The sequence below is a fragment of the Schistocerca cancellata genome, chromosome 1 (assembly GCF_023864275.1).
Source record: "Schistocerca cancellata isolate TAMUIC-IGC-003103 chromosome 1, iqSchCanc2.1, whole genome shotgun sequence".
NCBI lineage: Eukaryota > Metazoa > Arthropoda > Insecta > Orthoptera > Acrididae > Schistocerca > Schistocerca cancellata.
The window spans coordinates 566,946,068-566,966,237 of NC_064626.1; the positions used below are offsets into that span (position 1 = coordinate 566,946,068).

The 20,170-nt window shown below is 42.1% G+C and overlaps 1 protein-coding gene across 1 annotated transcript; it reads left to right on the forward strand.

Annotated features, from left to right (window-relative positions):
• The first annotated feature begins 1,590 nt into the window (after positions 1–1,590).
• On the forward strand, positions 1,591–13,204 carry LOC126161811 (uncharacterized). Its single transcript, XM_049917909.1, has 2 exons — positions 1,591–1,940; positions 11,324–13,204. The coding sequence occupies exons 1-2, from the start codon at positions 1,615–1,617 to the stop codon at positions 11,961–11,963; spliced, it is 966 nt and encodes a 321-aa protein (XP_049773866.1). The 5' UTR covers positions 1,591–1,614; the 3' UTR covers positions 11,964–13,204.
• Positions 13,205–20,170: the final 6,966 nt, after the last annotated feature.

A 20,170-nucleotide genomic window follows, 5' to 3' on the forward strand; every position in this document is an offset into this window, starting at 1 on the left:
GAGAGATGGCACCACTGGCGCATATCGAGGTCATCTTTAGTTAGTAGCATCTTTGGAAAGAACGCACACCAAGTTTCAGCCATATTGGTCTATTTGTTTGTGTTTGGCATTCGTGTGAACAAGGAAATCGAGTGATTGTCAAAAAATGGATGAAAAAGAATTTCGTGTGGTGATTAAACATTACTTTATGAAAGGCAAAGCGCCTCAGGAGACTAAAGAGAAGCTTGATAAACATTACGGTGATTCTGCGCCTTCGATTAGAACAGTTTATAAGTGGTTTCAAAATTTTTGGAGTGGCTATATGGGCACAAGTGATGCTGACCGTTCTGAACGCCCTGTGGATAAAATCCATGGTATGATAATTGATGACAGAAGAGTTAAGATGCGTGAGATTGCTAGTGCTGTGGGCACCTCGAATGAACGGGTACATAATATTTTGCATAAACATTTGGACATGAGAAAGCTATCCGCAAGATGGGTTCCGCGATTGCTCACGCTTTACCGAAAACGGAATCGTGCGAAGTGTTGCAAGGATGGTTTGCAGCTGTTCAGGAAGAATGTGCAGGTCTTTAAGCATCGTTTGTCACTGTGGATGAAACATGGATACATTACTATACTCCTGAGACCAAACAACACTCTAAACAATGAGTTACCAAGGGAGAATCTCCACCAAAAAAGGCGAAGACCGTTCCTTTAGCTGGAAAGGTTATGGCTTTTGGGATTCACAAGGGATAATGTTCACCGACTATCTGTAAAAGGGTAAAATTATTACAGGTGAATATTATCTATAGTTATTAGACCGTTTGAAAACCGAGCTGCAAGTGGTTGCAAAATTAATGGAAACTGGTTTCCAACTCGTTTCACATCCCCCTATTCTCCAGACTTGGCTCCCTCAGACTACTATTTGTTCCCCAATTTGAAGAAATGACTGGTGGGACAAAGATTTTATTCAAACGAGGAGGTGATTGCAGCAACTAATAGCTATTTTGCAGACTTGGAAATGCCTATTATTTGGAAGGGATCGACAAATTAGAACAGGGTTGGACAAAGCGTATAAGTCTAAAAGGAGACTATGTCGAATAATAAAAAAGGTTTACCCCGACCACGTAAGTAGTTTTTATTTTTACGTCAACTTTTCAAACGCCCCTTGTACCTACTATTGATACGTGTTTAAACAAATTTGTGCAGACAACCACGAATGCTACAAACAATGTTGTTATTGTTAAATCTGTAATGTCTGTAATAGTCATACGTATCACTAAGAGCCCAAAGTCTATCGACTACTACCGTTTCAGAAATATGGAACCAGGCGATCAAGAAAAGTTCGATAAATAGTACAAGCGAAACAGCTCTGTTCAGTGTGTGTGTATGTGTGTGTGCAACCGCTTCGCTGGACGAGATTTACTTCGATCGTACGAGCGGCAAATTGGAGCCAACGAAGCGGTCGGCCTTGGTTGTGGTTCGGACTGCCTCGGTAACATCAAAGCGTTGCGGTGGGTTGGCCTTGGGACCCCACTCCTCGTGCCGACGCCCGTCGAATGTTCGTTGGCTCAGTAGAGGTTTGCTGTGTCTGTTGGACGGATGTGAATACGTTGTGTTTAAAAATACTGGACTATGGAGTGGAGTACGGAGACGGCATTAAAGTTAATAGAGTGTTTTCGCGAACGGGAATGTTTATGGGACCCTACGAACTGCGATTATAAAAACAAATTGAAAAGATTAGACGCTTGGAGGGAAATAAGTGAGCTGTTAGAAAGAAATGTGAACGATGTAAGAAAGAAAATGGAGTCTTTACTGACATCTTTTCGCCGTGAACGACAGAGAGAAGCGAACCAAACTGGGAGTGGTTCTGATGAAGTATACAGATCGACGTGGTTTGCATTTAGCAGTATGGGCTTCCTGCACGATAAAGTCGCAACGAAAAAATCAGGAACACAGAGGTAAGTGAAAAAGTTTTATTTTTCTTTTGTACATTTTATTTCAAGCCTTATGAAAAATTAGGTTATTCAATGTAAAGGGAGTTTTTGAACTCAATATAAAACACAGAAAATTTAAAATTACATTATTTCGAATTGTTGTAAAAACACGCAATCATATAAACTGTGAAACATGTTCCAATTCACTGCGCATTTAATTTTGAATGATCAAGTTAAATATAGAGGTAAGTTGCATCCTTTTTCACTCAGATTTTTCATTTTATTACTGCCATTTTACTCTGCCTTCGTAATAAAAATAGTCACCGATTTTCTCCCTGACAGTTTCGCTTTTTGATTCACTGTTATAGCTCCTTCTTTTAATGAAAGAAAAGAGCGTAAATTGTTTTTTGGTTTACTGTTCTCCATACTCCTTGGATTGTTACTCCTGTTCAGTGTTCACAAAAATCATCAGTTGACATACAAGCGTTGAATGGTGCTTTACTTTTTCTTAAAGTTGTACAAATATACACATGGCAGAACTACTGTTCTTGCTTTGTCTGGAGTCAGTAATATTGGGTTGCAAAGAACTCTGAAAACAACAGACATAATTCTAAAAACGTTCTCGATAATCCTACTTGCTTTGCTCCATCTGTAATTAAAATTTCGTTTCTTGTAACATTTTTAAGATTCCGTACCAAAGTCGGTAAAAACGTTGTTCGTGTTCGTCTGTCCGTCTCGCTGTTAAAACTCTTTTCCTCTCCAAAATGTAAACGTATCAATTTGAAATTTATGCCATATACTGAGATCTATGGTCCCTTGGCGATGTTAAAAATTTAAGCTTCTGTGTTAGTCAAACGATGCGGTCATTTACGTCACATACTGTACAGGGTGATTCAAAAACGAAAGAACAAATTTCAATTGTTTGTTACAAACTATGGTAGAAACACATTGCCCATGTCACTGGGCCGGCCGGTGTGGCAGAGCGGTTCTAGACGCTACAGTCTGGAACCGCGCGACCGCTACCATCGCAGGTTCGAATCCTACTTCGGGCATGGATGTGTGTGATGTCCTTTGGTTATTTAGGTTTAAGTATTTTTAAGTTTTAGGGGACTGATGACATCAGAAGTTAAGTCTCATAGTGCTCAGAGCCATTTGAACCATGTCACTGGATAAAGGAAGGTTGAGTGTTTGATGTTCACACACACGATACATACACTCAAATTGAGCACATGTGTTGCTCGAGATACATTGAAACAGTAGTGCATTTCATTCCACTCACGAGTCAACATTTCCCTGCTTACTGAACCCGATTTCTCAGCTCTTAAGAGTAGCTGCTACAGGTGTTACAAAGACTCTGTCTTTTACGTACCACCACAGAAAAAAGTCGCAAGGTGTGAGGCCTCGTGGCCTGGGAGGCCAAAAGCAATGAACAAGATCTTGTCTAGCTCTTCCTATCCAGCGTTGTGGGATGGTGTTGCTAAGATAACGCCGCCCTTCAACGTGAAAGCGAGACGCGGCGCCGTCATGCATAAAACTGAAATCATTGGAATCCTTGCGAAATGATGAAACAACCAGTTTTGCAGCAATATCCAAATATATATATATATTCCTGTCACGGTTTCCTCCGGGAAAAAGTAGGTCCATGAACTCTGCGAACGGAAACGGCACCAAAGACATTCAGTTTCGGTGAATCTCTTTCATGTTGGACGACGACGCCAGGGTTTTATGATCCATATTTTCACTGATGATTTTTGACAACCGTTCGAAATTAGTTCGAAATAAATTCGCCGTATGCAAATAACTTGGCGTCAGCTGTATTAGGTACAGATGTTCTGCTTGTTGTGGCATATGTTGTGACTTCCAAATTCTTACTTACAACTGTTTTCTTTATCCGATACGTGAAACGTCGATTCGTCAAAAAAGATGAATCGTTCGGGAAAAAATGTCCTCTGCCATATCTTGGAGAACTGAAATGCAAAATTCGTACATTCTGTTATCGTCACCAGAACGCAATCTTTGTAGTGACTTGTAAGGCTTTATATGCAGTCGTCGCAGTAGGGTTATTTTGCCCTAAAAGCTGGCTAAAACTACACTTTTCAAATGAGAGTGATTACCGGATTGCACAACTTCCTGCTATAGTCGTACAGAAGTGGCATTGCTGAGGCAGTGTGTTATTTGCCCACTGCTTCGATAGGCGGCAGAGTTAGCCTGTATCTACATCTAGCTTGCAGTGCGTCTGAAGCTTCTCTATTGGTCTGAAATCACTCTGCGTTCGTGAATGTGTTAAATCATGTTTTTACTTGTGTGGCGAAAAGCAATATGGATTCTTAAGATCAGAGTAGATACTGTTATTTATGATTATTTTCATTCATTTTATTTATTAATTTTGTTTGTAATCATTCTTCATGTTATAGTTTAGGGTGTTTCCCTGCATATTTCTTAATTGAGCGTGATAGAAAAACCTTTCCTCTACTCTAAATATAAAAAAGTGGCCGCTGAATACCGCAGTTTGACTTTGTCGGACTGTTTTACATTACTCAGTTGTCAGCTATAAATAATGTAATCTCCGAAATCAATCCCGAAAGCATTTTTGTTTTTATGCTAGGTCCTTTCAAAGGCAAAGTTACGACAACAAAAGGCTTCTATGACCTTATGAAGAGATCTACTGAAAAAGAGTTTGTAAAAGGATTGAACATTATGGAAAACTGTGTACTATCTGCTCCTACCTTCCCTGATGAAGAAAAGAAAGGCTTTCAACATAAACTATCTTATATACAGTCACAGTTAAAGAGACGATGGATTGCTTTTCACAAAGCTGAAAGTACCTACTTGAGGCATGGCTGCGAAGTGCCATTACAATTCTCTGTTGTGAAACTCGAGTTTGTAGCTTACCAAAGTCGTCCGTTGAGTTACGTGAACGCTGTAAAAGGCGTAAGACACAGCTACTGAGAAACAATTTTGGAGCCACAGAATCAACGTATGCCAGTCAAATTAAGCTCCGAGAATTTGGAAATGCTGAAGCTTACAAACTGGTTAAAGCCTTACAAACACAAAAACTACTTTCACATATCCACGCCTTGTCAATCTGTGTGGAAGCATCGCTGACAAGGAAGCAATTTGGAAAGATCCGAACAGCTGATAAGATGTATCACTATTACAGTATCCGTTAAGAGCCTAAAAAGCAGTGCTCTCCTGTGACTGAATCCTATCAGGTGACTGCTACATGTGCGGGTTAATTATAAATGTGAGCGATTAATATTATACATGGAAAAGGTTTTGAATGATCTTTCAAATGATGACGCAAATGCATTGGAACTTATCTATAAATGGGGTTGTGTTCGTTCACAGCATTTTCAGTTTAAACCAAAATCTGGAAACAACTATGTTTGTGATGTGAACATACTTCAGTCTTCTTTAGTGTCTCACCGACATTTTAGTCGCACGAATAAAGATCTGATTGTTTGGAAAAATCCTACGCCATCATCTCCTCGCTGTTGCGGACCAATAAGAATTACAATTATTCATGAAACAGCTGATGTTGCTAATGATCAAGAGAAACAAGAACTGCAAGAACAGAGGGTAATTTTACTATAAAATACACATTGCTGATGCTATACAGCAACAGAGACGGCACTGACAATGAGATTTTACATTTGCAAAGCTACCTCAAAAGACTTCTAGGGCTTGTCAAAAGCCAAAGTAGTAAATACGGAAGCTTTTTAGTTCAGCCTCCCTACACTTCATGCCCGAATTAGATGTTTCGAATTTTTGTTGCATTTGTCCTACAGAAGAAACACCCAGAAGTGGCAAATCCGTTCGAAAGAGGAAAAGAAACTTCTTCGAGAGAGGAAAAAAGTCACATAATAAATGTTCAGAAATCGACTGGTATTAACTGTAGATGTTCCCAAGCAAGGGTAAGGAAACAGAAACGATGGAAATACCAATAGAACATCAGCAGAAATAACGTGTGTTGATCTGCAACTCATCTGTTCAGGGTTATTTTAGAAGTTATTTCCAATGGACATAAGATAGACGTAGACAAATTTGCCGCTTTTACTGTTGGAACAGCGAGACTGTATGTTGATTTATAGCCATGGCATCCTATGTCTCCCATTGCACACAAGATTTTCGTGCGTGGCCCAAATGTCGTTGAACATGACCTCTTAGCCATAGGCTGCTTATCAGGAGAAGCCGCCAATGCTTGCAATAAGCACTGTCGTCTGTACAGACAAACGTTTGCCAGGAAATTCTCATGGGAAGAATACAATCTGGACATTGTAAGTAGGCTGTTTAGGTTTTCTTATTGGTAACGCCACATGGCGCTCTGTATGAAAATCACTGGCTGTGCTGTGTGCAGTCTGTGGCTAGTTTGCATTGTTGTCTGCCATTGTAGTGTTGGGCAGCGGCAGCTGGATGTGAACAGCGCGTAGTGTTGCGCAGTTGGAGGTGAGCCGCCAGCAGTGGTGGATGTGGGGAGAGAGATAGTGGAGTTTTGAAAGTTTGTAAAAATGGATGTAATGAACTGCTGTATATATTATGACTTTTGATGGCTATTAAGGTAAATACATTGTTTGTTCTCTATTAAAATCTTTCATTTGCTAATTATGCCTATCAGTAGTTAGTGCCTTCAGTAGTTTGAATCTTTTATTTAGCTGGCAGTAGTGGCGCTCGCTATATTGCAGTAGCTTGAGTAACGAAGATTTTTGTGAGGTAAGTGATTTGTGAAAGGTACAGGTTAATGTTAGTCAGGGCCATTCCTTTGTAGGGATTTCTGAAAGTCAGATTGCGTTGCGCTAAAAAATATTGTGTGTCAGTATAAGCATAGTCTTGTACAATTTTTCTAAGGGGACGTTTCAACATAATAAACAGGCTGCTACTGACATTTGATCCATTAATAAGAGGTATGTGACCGAAACCAAAGAAAACCAGCAAACCTTTCCTAGAAGAGACATTATATTTACTGCTCTCAAGCGAAGGATCTACATCTACATCTACATCCATACTCCGCAAGCCACCTGACGGTGTGTGGCGGAGGGTACCTTGAGTACCTCTATCGGTTCTCCCTTCTATTCCAGTCTCGTATTGTTCGTGGAAAGAAGGATTGTCGGTATGCCTCTGTGTGGGCTCTAATCTCTCTGATTTTATCCTCATGGTCTCTTCGCGAGATATACGTAGGAGGGAGCAATATACTGCTTGACTCTTCGGTGAAGGTATGTTCTCCAAACTTTGACAAAAGCCCGTACCGAGCTACTGAGCGTCTCTCCTGCAGAGTCTTCCACTGGAGTTTATCTATCATCTCCGTAACGCTTTCGCCATTACTAAATGATCCTGTAACGAAGCGCGCTGCTCTCCGTTGGATCTTCTCTATATCTTCTATCAACCCTATCTGGTACGGATCCCACACTGCTGAGCAGTATTCAAGCAGTGGGCGAACAAGCGTACTGTAACCTACTTCCTTTGTTTTCGGATTGCATTTCCTTAGGATTCTTCCAATGAATCTCAGTCTGGCATCTGCTTTACCGACGATCAACATTATATGATCATTCCATTTTAAATCACTCCTAATGCGTACTCCCAGATAATTTATGGTATTAACTGCTTCCAGTTGCTGACCTGCTATTTTGTAACTAAATGATAAAGGATCTATCTTTCTGTGTATTCTCAGCACATTACACTTGTCTACATTGAGATTCAATTGCCATTCCCTGCACCATGCGTCAATTCGCTGCAGATCCTCCTGCATTTCAGTACAATTTTCCATTGTTACAACCTCTCGATACACCACAGCATCATCTGCAAAAAGCCTCAGTGAACTTCCGATGTCAGCCACCAGGTCATTTATGTATATTGTGAATAGCAACGGTCCTATGACACTCCCCTGCGGCACACCTGAAATCACTCTTACTTCGGAAGACTTCTCTCCATTGAGAATGACATGCTGCGTCCTGTTATCTAGGAACTCCTCAATCCAATCACACAATTGGTCTGATAGTCCATATGCTCTTACTTTGTTCATTAAACGACTGTGGGGAACTGTATCGAACGCCTTGCGGAAGTCAAGAAACACGGCATCTACCTGTGAACCCGTGTCTATGGCCCTCTGAGTCTCGTGGACGAATAGCGCGAGCTGGGTTTCACATGACCGTCTTTTTCGAAACCCATGCTGATTCCTACAGAGTAGATTTCTAGTCTCCAGAAAAGTCATTATACTCGAACATAATACGTGTTCCAAAATTCTACAACTGATCGACGTTAGAGATATAGGTCTATAGTTCTGCACATCTGTTCGACGTATGGATTAGGCAGATCCTTCAAGCTGAAAATAATGATGAAGCGGAGTCCTCAGTAGAAACAGACTTCTCAGATGAACATGACTGGAAGGAATCATCAGAATAATACTAAGTATTGTAGCTAAGATATAAAGAATCTATTAAAAAGACCACAATTTTGTTTTATTTAATGTTACGAAGTATGTACATACATTATTATCCTTACAAATTTATACTCTAGGGTCTCACAGTATGGGAAATGCCAAAACTATTTTTGTCCGACTTTTTCCATGAGAGACCCCTATGTGCGTCGTTTCAGAACACGCCACACCATTGTTTGAGGAAACTAAAGTTCCTGGTGCGCCTGTCTTGTAGACTACCGAGAGCTCGACATTTTCACAAGACGTGTGTGGCTGGCCAGTCCTCTTCCCTTTGCATATGCAAACAACGTCCAAGAATTCTGCGTGCCAGTCATAAATCTGCTTGTGCAGGGGCGGCTTCTTGCCGAATCCATGGCAGAATATACGTTGGTCTTAAACAGTGGATTGACTTCGCGCAAATTCCAACACACAAAATGATTTTTCTTGTGGTGCAATCCTCGTGTTGCTACAAACGAACAATAGTAAAGCTGTGTTAAAACCTTGAACCTTCCTCTAGCCGATGACAAGCGCAATGTGTTTCTATCTTTTATAATTTGTGTGTAATAAGCAACTGAAAACCGTTCTTTCTTTTTGAATCACCTGGTATTTGTACTCGTATATGTGAATGACAACGCCTTCTACTCAGTAGATGAATTTTTAGATATAAAGTAGTAACTGTAAAGAAAAAATTCATATTGGGGAAAGAAAATATGTTAAACTGATACGTTCCACATCATTACGAAATATCGTATTCATTATCTATGGAACAAGTATTAATGTAATGTCTTGCTAGTATCGACATCGATAACAGGCAAAAATCGTAATTTTTCTTTTATTTTAGCTACAGGGTAACCTTTCATTAAGATATCTTGCAAAGCAAAAGCATCATGACCCACAAGGAAGTATAGAGTCTTGATTAGCCTAATTGGTTGGGCTTCCTCTGGAGGCAAGTTCAGCTTTTTATTTTGTAATGATTTCCGTAGATGCGAAGGTTTAAAACACCACCATCAGAAATTCTTCCTTGACAACCAACGTCGGTGAACAAGAAACAATAATCTGTATCGGCAACACCTTAAACAACAATATCAAAAAACCAGGAGTAAACACAAACGTGGAACACTAGAATCACAACGCATTACCATGCGTAACGCCGCCTAGGAAAACCGTTGGCAATAGCTTCCAATCGTCTCGGAACGGATGAAAACAAGTCATGAATGCTTTTCAAGCGAATCTTCTACCAGACTTACCGCAATACCGAGCAAGGTGGCGCAATGGTTAGCACACTGGACTCGCATTCGGGAGGACGACGGTTCAAATCCGCGTCCAGCCATCCTGACTTAGGTTTTCCGTGATTTCCCTAAATCCTTTCAGGCAAATGTCGGGATGGTTCCTTTGAAAGGGCTCGGCCGATTTCCATCTCCATCCTTCCCTAATCCGAGCTTGCGCTCCGTCTCTAATAACCTCGTTGTCGACGGGACGTTAAACACTAATCTCCTCCTCATTTACTGCAAAATAGGACACGTTCAAGTAAGGATGATGGAGATAGATAGTGATCAGGTACCCCTATCTCCAAAGTAAACCGCAAAGGCTCAATAATATTGAGGCACGGCGACTGTGGTGGTCAGGGGAGATGGGACAATTCATCCTCGTGCTCACAGAACTAGTCCTAAACAACGCGAGCCATGTGAAGGGGGGTCCCGTTATCTTGGAATACAGAACCACCATTCTGGAAAAAATATTGTACCATGTGATCGAGCTGATCAGCGATAATGGTCACATGATTCTTGAAATTAATGCGACCGTTCAGAGTCACCAGTAAGGTCCGTGCAATACCAGGATGCGGCTACCCAGATCATCACCGAACCCCAGTCATATTTCACTCTTGGGACGTAAACTCGGCCAGATATTGAAAGCCATGGCCAACAAGACTCAACCAAACAATTTACTTTTTCCCATTGCCCCATAGTCCAGGTTTTATAGCTTTGGCAGAACGTTTTCCTGTTACGGGTGTCTGCATCGCTGGCGAATGGTTTTCTAATTCCAGGTCGCCCTGCAATTCCCTGATGATGGAGCTCCCTTCATGTTGATTTGGTGCTGACAAGAGTTTGCCATTGCTACATTTAATTCTGCAGTGACTTTTGCAGCTGTCCTTTTATTTTTCGTCTCCATCCTCTTCAGTGAGCATTTACCACAATCATTCAACACACACTTTCATCCACGCAGGGATTTAGTGGAAGATGTTTTTCCTCTTTGTTTGTATGCGGTATAAATCTTCGATTCGGTGCCTCTTAAAACACGAAACACTTCGCCCACATTAGTTACTAAAGCAACCACCATACGAGCACCAACAATTTGCCCACTTTCCAATTCACTTATCTTCGTTATAACTCTCTCACACCTACACAGAACACTGTTCTGGCAAGACTGAATGGCTAAATGGCTCTGAGCACTATGGGACTCAACTGCTGAGGTCATCAGTCCCCTAGAACTTAGAATTACTTAAACCTAACTAACCTAAGGACATCACAAACAGCCAGGCCCGAGGCAGGATTCGAACCTGCGACCGTAGCGGTCGCGCGGTTCCAGACTGAAGCGACTAGAACCGCTCGGCCACACTGGCCGGCTTTTGTTGCATATCCTGGTGAAATTTGGAGTCTGTAATTATGTTCTATGTATGTTAATGTTTTCCCCATAGTTACAAATAATTATACAAATATGAACCCAAAAAACTATGCTGAAATTCTGCTTATAGTTGTAATATTCACCTTCCTGATGTCAGAAATATCTTCTAGCGGTGAGAAAATTCTACTTACTTTCGAACTCGCGTTCTATCTGCGCCCATTTTTCCGCTTTGGAAGGCACCTGTCGAGAACAAAGATTGATGTACTCTGTATTTAAATATGAGTGGTTTAAAAAATCACTAATTTCCATTAACATATTTAAAGTAGCACAAATGGTTATCTCATTCTATTTTTAAGTATCGTTTACTCCCTTTCAGGAGTTTCCATAACAGGACACTGAGGAAAGACATATCAACACCGAGGGGAAGCGGCAATGCTACTGCAAAACGAAGCTATAATGAAGAGACAGATGGTGACGACAAGGGCAAAGATGAACCAGCGACAACACCAGACAGCTGTAAGAAGTCTCGCATCTCAGATCCCTCTGCACCGAACCAAAGTAATCATTCAAGGGCAGACATGGCTTACGACTTAAATCTGGAACTCAACGAAAAGCGATGTCTACGTGATGAAAGTTCTATTTACGGGGACTATATTGCAGCCAAACACAGAAAATACAGCCAGCATACCAAAAGTGTAGTGGAGCATTTGGTCGGACAAATCCTTTTCAAAGCTGACATGGGTTTATATGAGACGGAATTCACTACACCGCATCCGCAACCTCAAAATAGGTTCTATAATTCTAATAAGCAACATGTCAGTAGTACCCATACCAGGCCATCTCCTTCATTGCTACAGACATACAGTGCCCAATCCCCATCCACATCCAATGCTTTCCAAACCAACGATGCTGAACTACACCAAAACACTTGCACGCCTAGAACCGATACACCACCACCACAGTCGATTTATAAAGTTTCACCAGTTCCCCCTGAAGACTCAGATCTTTCACCGTAGTAACAATATACAACAAAAAGTAAATGTAACTACAAAATGCTCAATTTTCTAAAATTAGTATCTTACTTTTTACTGCAAGGGTTATTCAATAATTAGAGACAAATTGGTCTGGAGAAAAAGGCGTTTATTTTTACAAAACAATACTTTTTCTACGTTCCAACATAATCCCCCTGAACATTTATGCAGTTGTTCCAACGGACTACAAGCTTTTTTATTCCGGCTGCAAAGAACTCTTTATCTTGGTGTTTGAACTAATTTCCCACAAACTTTTTCAAGCCCTCGTTGTTCTGGAACCTTTTCCCACGTAATGCCTCCTTTAGTTCACCAAACAAATGGAAATGACTAGGTGCTAAATCAGGATTGTAAGGGGGATGAGGCAGTACTTCCCATCCCATTTTGATGATGGTGTCACGGATATTTGGGCAATATGAGGACGTGCGATGTCTTGCTGGAGAATCACACCTCTCCTCTGAGATCCACGACGTCTCTCTCTGATGGCTGGCTTCACCTTGTTTAAAAGCAAATCCGAGTAGTATTGGCTGTTGATTATACACTGCTCTTCGAGATAATCACAAAAACTGGACCTTCAGTATTCCAAAACACCGTCTACATGACTTTTCCTGCTGATGCTTGGGGTTTGAAGTTTTTCTTGAGGGGTGAGTTGGTGTACTTCCACTCCATGCTTTGTCTTTTTGATTCTGGCTCTTAATGGTGAAGCCAAGTTTCATCACAAGTTAAAATTTTGTTGAGGAAGTGCTAACCTTCCCTTTCATAACGTTCGTTTAGCACTGTGCACACTTTCAACCTTGTTTCCTTGTGTAGCCGGGTCAACTCCTTTAGGCGCCATCTTACACATGTTTTGCGGTACTTCAGCTTCTTATAGATAATGTCACGAACTGTACCAGTACTAACTTCAGCCTTATCAACTATCATTTCCACAGTCACACGGCGGTTGACACGAATAATGTCATCAATTCGACTTTCAAGTGAGGGAGTAGAAACTGCAACTGGTCGGCCAGAACGGTGTTCTTCAGTCACTGAGTCGCGACCACTTTTGAACTGCTCTACCCACTTGTAAAAATTTGCACGATTCATACAATCTTCACCATGAACTTTAGACAGCTTTTTCCCCGGAACAATTTGCCTCTTAAATTATTGAATGACCCTCGTACATATGTGTACAGTTACAGCTTATGTTGTGTTCCGTTTCGTGAATAAACGCAATAGTACCAATCTCTAAGAAAAATGTTCACTTACCTTAACATATTCCTGTAGAATCTGAATTATAGTTGAATAAACTTATAGTACAATCTTGCACATGAGCTCCTTTCATATTTTAAAGGTGCTCATTAAGCTGGCATTAGAATCCCTAATAGCTAAATATCTCAGAGTGATCATTAATCTTTCTGCTCCAGGTTCAGATTTCCTAAAACAGGTGTCATCTTTGGTAACTTTAGGGCCTACACAGGTCAATAACATTTCGAAATCTGGAGCTTTCAGTCGGAAAAAATTATGTCATAGTCCATATTCAAATTCAGTCCGAGGGTCAGACATTAATTTTGTCCTATCACACTGCTATATATTTTTTAAAAGAAAGTTCGTCCGCCAGCGTGATTTCTTCTTCCTCTTTTTCTGATAATCAGCTTCTTGCAATAAAATCAAAGCTTTATAACAGTACCAAAATGGAAGCAACCTCTACAAGTTACCCAGCGAGACAATGAAATTTGCCGCAGTACAAAAATATGTGGTTGTTACGTACGAGGGTCGTTCCAAAAGTAATACTTCTTATTTTCTTGCGGTGACTTTGGATGTACGCACCAGATGTCGTTGGTGTATTGCTAATGGCTGAACCTTCCTCTTTCGTTTACAGGTGGTTCCGTTGTTCTGCAGTAGTTGGCACCAACAGAAGAGTGTTCCAAAGTGGAGTCTGATATGGCCACACGTATAAAACAGCGATGAGTGATTGAATTCCTTACATCTGAAGAAATTGCGCCGATTGAAGTCCGTCGACGCTTGATAAAGGTGCATGGAGACGATATAATAGACGTGAGCAATATGAAGCGATGGGTGAGGCATTTTCAAGGTGGTGAAAAGGGAGTGCATGACAAGCCACGGCCCGGTCGACCCTGCACAGCTGTCATCCCTCGCAATGATGAGCGTCTTGATCGACTAATCGGTGCTGATCGACGGATAAGGACCAAACAATTGTGTGCAAAGCTGAATATCGATTTAATGACTTGGAAACAATGTTGGAACATCTTGGTTATCGCAAAGTCTGTGTGAGATGGGTCCAACGGATGTTTACAGAAGAGCAAAAAACTCATCAAATGCAAATTTGTCGGGACCTGCTGGACCAATATGAAGCTGAAGGTGACAATTTCCTGAAAAGCACCAGAGATGAGACTTGGTTTCATAACCACGATCCGGAATCCAAAAGACAGTCCATGGAATGGCGACAGGCGAATTTTCCGTCAAAGAAGAAATTCAAGATACAGCCATCTGCAAGCAAAGTGATGTGCACAGTCTTCTACCATAGCCTGGGTGTGGTTCTTTTGGTTGTCCTGGAGCCTGGGCAAACTGTCGATTCAGCACCCTACGAGATGACACTGACTTAGCCGAAAGGCCGAATTTCCAGGGTAAGGCCAGAGAAGAAGACCAACTTTCACCTGCGACATAACACCAGGTGCCACATCAGTTTTGTGACCACGCAACTCACTGCAAACTTCGGCTGGACTCTCGTACAAACCCCAGCTTAGTGCCTTCAGACTTCCGTCTCTTTGGGCCTCTGAATGATTTTCAAGATCCAGAGGCTGTTGTCAAACCTGTAAGGAAGTGGTTAGCCTCAGCTGGTTCCGATTTTTACAAGCACGGCATGCAGGCTGTGGTTAATCGTTGGCAAAAGTGCATAACGAATGGTGGTGACTATGTGAAAAATTTCAGTCTGTAGCTGAAATATTGCTGTATTTAGCTGAGCTGTTGCGATTTCTATATCTCTTGTAGTTTCCATGAATAAAAGTAGGAGGCATTGCTTTTGGAACGACCCTCGTAGTTCATTGCCCTAATGACAATGGTGAAAACCATTGTTCGCTATCACCTAAACTTCCTTCTGGAAACGCAGTTTCATCTGCCCTCGGCTGCAGAATTTATGTTGTCGCGGCGATTAACACATACTGTATGTTAGGAATATCATTGTCTAGCGGTGGAAGTAGAGAAGGGGAGGAGGTGATAGCTACTTGGAATAAGAATAGGGGGAGCTGCAGTTGCATTAGTCAATCGACGTCAACCATCGACTATCTCACTATGAGGTCACAGTATCGAGTCTTGATGTGTGAACATCTACTAACATGAAAAATATTGTTTTATGTCTTCACGTGTTTCTTATACTCAGTGATGTCCAGGAAGTGTATTACTTCACCAGATGTTTTCCGTTGGCGACTAAGTCTCAAAGTCATTCCATTTCATCAATCGTCAAAACGGCATACGAGTTGTTTTTTGAATAAAAGGTAGATGAGGGTAGTTGTTAGGAACCACAGAACTGTTGCTCCTGCTATTTAACAGGCTGGTTGCATTGAACCCACCATCTACGTCATTTGCCATACCACAGTTGAGGGCGGAACCTGGAGACGACTTTACAGATTGCTACTTTTGTTTAATGAAAGTAAAAGGAATCTCCAATAAATCAAAACACAACGTTCTTATTCAAAGAATCTGCAATTCGCCCAGTTCTGCATTCTGATTCTCTCCCAGTTCCAAAACCAACAACGGAATGGACACTGGAAAATGAAACAGACGATGGTAGTAACATACCAACATATCATGAAGATCTTGAGCTGACGTCATCTGCAACACAACGAACAGATCTAATAAATCTTTCAAAGAGGCAAGCAGAATTACTTGGGTCTCGTCTTCGAGCAAAGAACCTGTTACAATCGGACAGTAGTATTATATTCTGCACAGAGTTTGGGGTTAAATTCAGGCTAGTCTAGGAAACCTGGTTTCTCGGATCGCTGGACGACATTCAAACAAATCGTATGAAAGAGTTTTATTACAAAAGGAAAAGACTACAATACTGAACTTTGTTACACAGATGAGGCGCAAGCAAAGGGCGAAAGACAAAATAAGAAATCTCTTCCGTATAGCAATTCCCAAGTCTGTGTTACATAGACAGTATAAGCAAGTGATTAGAGTTGTCGCTTGTATCCAAGTTGTTGGTCTTGAAGCTGCTGTAGAACTGGGCTTCAACCAGTCGGGCGCGGCGCTTATGTCCTCTTCACATAGGGGCCGTTGCTGTCGCGTTGTCGTCCTGGAGAGGGGTCGGTCAGCGTGCGATTGGCTGACGTCTTCTCACAGCTCTCTCTGCTCCACCGTTCCCGACTGGCGTGCCGGCGCTTGACTTTACGCCGTAACATTTGGTGTATTGTAGTGACATATATGGACTGCTTAAAAAAATTTGGGATGATTCACAATCCGGAAGAATGGATCCTGTTTATAGAATCCTCAAAGGGTAGTCTCAAAGCTCTTCTCATACATAACGTGAACGAGAAACTTTCGAGATCAGTGGCTCATTCCGTTCAGTTAAAGGAAACCTATGAGAACATGACGCTACTTCTGAAATATACTGGCTATTTGAATCACAAGAGGAACATTTGTCGTGATCTCAAAGCTCTGGGGCTTCTTCTGGGAATGCAGACAGGTTCATAAAATATTGTTGTTTCTTGTGTCACTGGGATAGTAGGGCAAGGAAAGACCATTATGTAAACAAAGTGTGGCCTTTGAGAGAAATTTTCAATCCTGTTGGAAAAAAAGGTGTTGCATGAACCCCTTGTTGACAAAGACAGTGGGCTGTTACCACCATTTCATCTGAACTTGGGTTATATGAACAATTTTTTGAAAGCAATTGATAAAGACAGCCATGGTTTTCAATTTTCACTATCTAGTTTTCCTGTAATTAGTACTCCAGAAATTAAAGAAGGAATTTTCATTGGGCCTCAGATCCGTGACTTGATGAAGGATGTTACCTTTGAACAGTTGCTGATATAATGAGAAGTCAAATTGACTTGCTTTTAAATATGTGTGCTACAATTTCTTGGGAAACGTAATGTCTGGGAATTGCAGGGAACTGATGAAACGCAGGCTGAACTGTTACAAGGCCATTGGGAGCAAATGTCTCTGACATTACATTTCCTTCATTGCCATTTGGATTTTCTTCCCGCCTCATTTTGGAGATGTGTGTGACGAACATGGCAAGTGATTTCACCAAGATATCACTGCCATAGAAATACGATAAACGGAAAGGTGGGCTACTGCTGAACACTTCTACAAGAAGTTTCAGCATCGACCCACAGACAGAAAGATTCCAGGAAACGTTTCTCACTTGTAAGTACATTTCAAACTCTATTCAACTTTCTCGTACTATTTTCATTTTATTTTATGTTTTGTAATGCAAAGAATTACTTTCGTTACATGATCTGTATATTTATCAGCTACAGACTCCTCCCGTACTCTACATTTCTCAAAAGTGGTGTACACTGATCAGGCAGAACACTATGACCACCTACCTAATAGCCAATAGGTCCATCTCTGGTGACGCATCGTGGCATGGAAGCAGTGAGGCCTTGGTAGATCGCTGGAGGGAGTTGGCACCACATCTGCACACACAAGTCACCTAACACCCGTAAATTTCGAGAAGGGGGCGACGAACTCTGACGTCACATTCAATAACATCTACATCTACATCTATATCCATACTCCGCAAGCCACCTGACGGTGTGTGGCGGAGGGTACCTTGAGTACCTCTATCGGTTCTCTCTTCTATTCCAGTCTCGTATTGTTCGTGGAAAGAAGGATTGTCGGTATGCCTCTGTGTGGGCTCTAATCTCTCTGATTTTATCCTCATGGTCTCTTCGCGAGATATACGTAGGAGGGAGCAATATACTGCTTGACTCTTCGGTGAAGGTATGTTCTCGAAACTTTAACAAAAGCCCGTACCGAGCTACTGAGCGTCTCTCCTGCAGAGTCTTCCACTGGAGTTTATCTATCATCTCCGTAACGCTTTCGCGATTACTAAATGATCCTGTAACGAAGCGCGCTGCTCTCCGTTGGATCTTCTCTATATCTTCTATCAACCCTATCTGGTACGGATCCCACACTGCTGAGCAGTATTCAAGCAGTGGGCGAACAAGCGTACTGTAACCTACTTCCTTTGTTTTCGGATTGCATTTCCTTAGGATTCTTCCAATGAATCTCAGTCTGGCATCTGCTTTACCGACGATCAACATTATATGATCATTGCATTTTAAATCACTCCTAATGCGCACTCCCAGATAATTTATGGTATTAACTGCTTCCAGTTGCTGACCTGCTATTTTGTAGCTAAATGATAAAGGATCTATCTTTCTGTGTATTCTCAGCACATTACACTTGTCTACATTGAGATTCAATTGCCATTCCCTGCACCATGCGTCAATTCGCTGCAGATCCTCCTGCATTTCAGTACAAGTTTCCATTGTTACAACCTCTCGATACACCACAGCATCATCTGTAAAAAGCCTCAGTGAACTTCCGATGTCATCCACCAGGTCATTTATGTATATTGTGAATAGCAACGGTCCTATGACACTCCCCTGCGGCACACCTGAAATCACTCTTACTTCGGAAGACTTCTCTCCATTGAGAATCACATGCTGCGTCCTGTTATCTAGGATGTGTTCAACCGGTTTCAGATATGTCTAGTTGGGGAGCTAGTACACCAACTGGAACTCGCCACTGTGTTCCTCGAACCACTCCATCGTACTCCTGGGCTTGTGACATGGCGCATTATCTTGTTACAAAATGCGACTGCCATCGGGAAACGTGATCGTCATGAAGGGGTATACGTGATCTGCAACCACTGTACCTTACCCCTTGGCTGTCATGGTCCCTTGCACGAGTTCCACTGGACCCATGGATGCCCTCGTGAATGCTAAACAGAATGTAGCCAGCTGTCCCCCTGGAAGAAGAGGGATTCGCGCCCTCTTATCGGTATGATGAAGAAAGTATCGGAATTCATGAGACCATGCGACGGTCTGCCATTGGTCCAACATCCAGTGCCGATGGTCACGTAACCATTTTAGTCGTAGTTTCCATTGTTGTGGTGTTAACAATGGAGGCCCATAGTTAGGAGTTTCGGTGCACTTGGTGTTCAGACACACTTGCACTCTGCCGAGCATTAAAGTCTCATATTAGTTCCTCCACAGTTCGTCGCCTGTTCTGTTTTACCACTCTCCCAAGCCTGCGCCATCCGACATCCGTAATGAGGGATGATCGCCCAACCCCCTGATGTCTGGACATAGTTTCACCGTGGTTTCGCCACGCGTTGAAGGCACTCACCATAGCACACCTGAACACGCGACAAGTCGTGCAGTTGACGAAATGCTCGTTACAAGCATCCGAGCCATCAAGTCTGCCCTCAGTCAAACTCAGATCGCGCGCCTGCCCGATTCTACACACGGACAGCACGCTCACTGATACTAAATGCAGCGTTCGTGTGTCTGAGTAGCAGACATTCCTAGCCAGGTGATGCTGCTATCACCCGGACAGGTTGATATCGATTGTAGGTCGCCAGTGATAATGTTCTGGCTGATCAGTGTATGTGGCGTATCTTCCCCAGAAAAACTGGTATCTGATGGAACATTTCTGATTTCATTTTCGCAGTCAGCGTATGTGATTTAGGAAAGAAAACATACCCTCGTAGTTCGCGCAAGACACAAAAGTTCAAATCTGTTGCGTTGTTATCAGACCCAACTGCGATTTCACATAGTCGGGTCCCCTGACCCCAACCGCTTGGTTTTGTGAGGACGAGACGTCGAGCGCCTATGCTTTGGCGACCGAAACTCGCTGGCCCTTGTTGACCGAGTGAGTATGCGTCTGAAGGCGCGAGACGAGCATGTCGACGGAGCGCTCGGAACTTGTCAGTAGTCATCCATCGTAGCGAGTAGCACTCGGTCTGTAAATGAGACTAAAAGCTATACAGATACATACATGCAATTACTGTCCTGGATGGTAGTTGACATCACTTATGAGTACCTGTGTACCTGTCGAGTGGTCTGACTACGCTATCAAGTGGGCTACCGGGACTTTTCTGGACGACCTATGTGTTTAGTGAGTCATTACTAAAAAATGCGTATTTCACGCACAAGTGACCATCACTTTAAGCAGAAGAAACATCG

Coding starts and splice junctions, on each gene's coding strand:
- LOC126161811 (XM_049917909.1), top strand. CDS start 1,615: ATGGAGTGGAGTACGGAGACGGCATTAAAGTTAATAGAGTGTTTTCGC. Junction 1,941..11,323: donor AAAAAATCAGGAACACAGAG/GTAAGTGAAAAA, acceptor ACTCCCTTTCAG/GAGTTTCCATAACAGGACAC.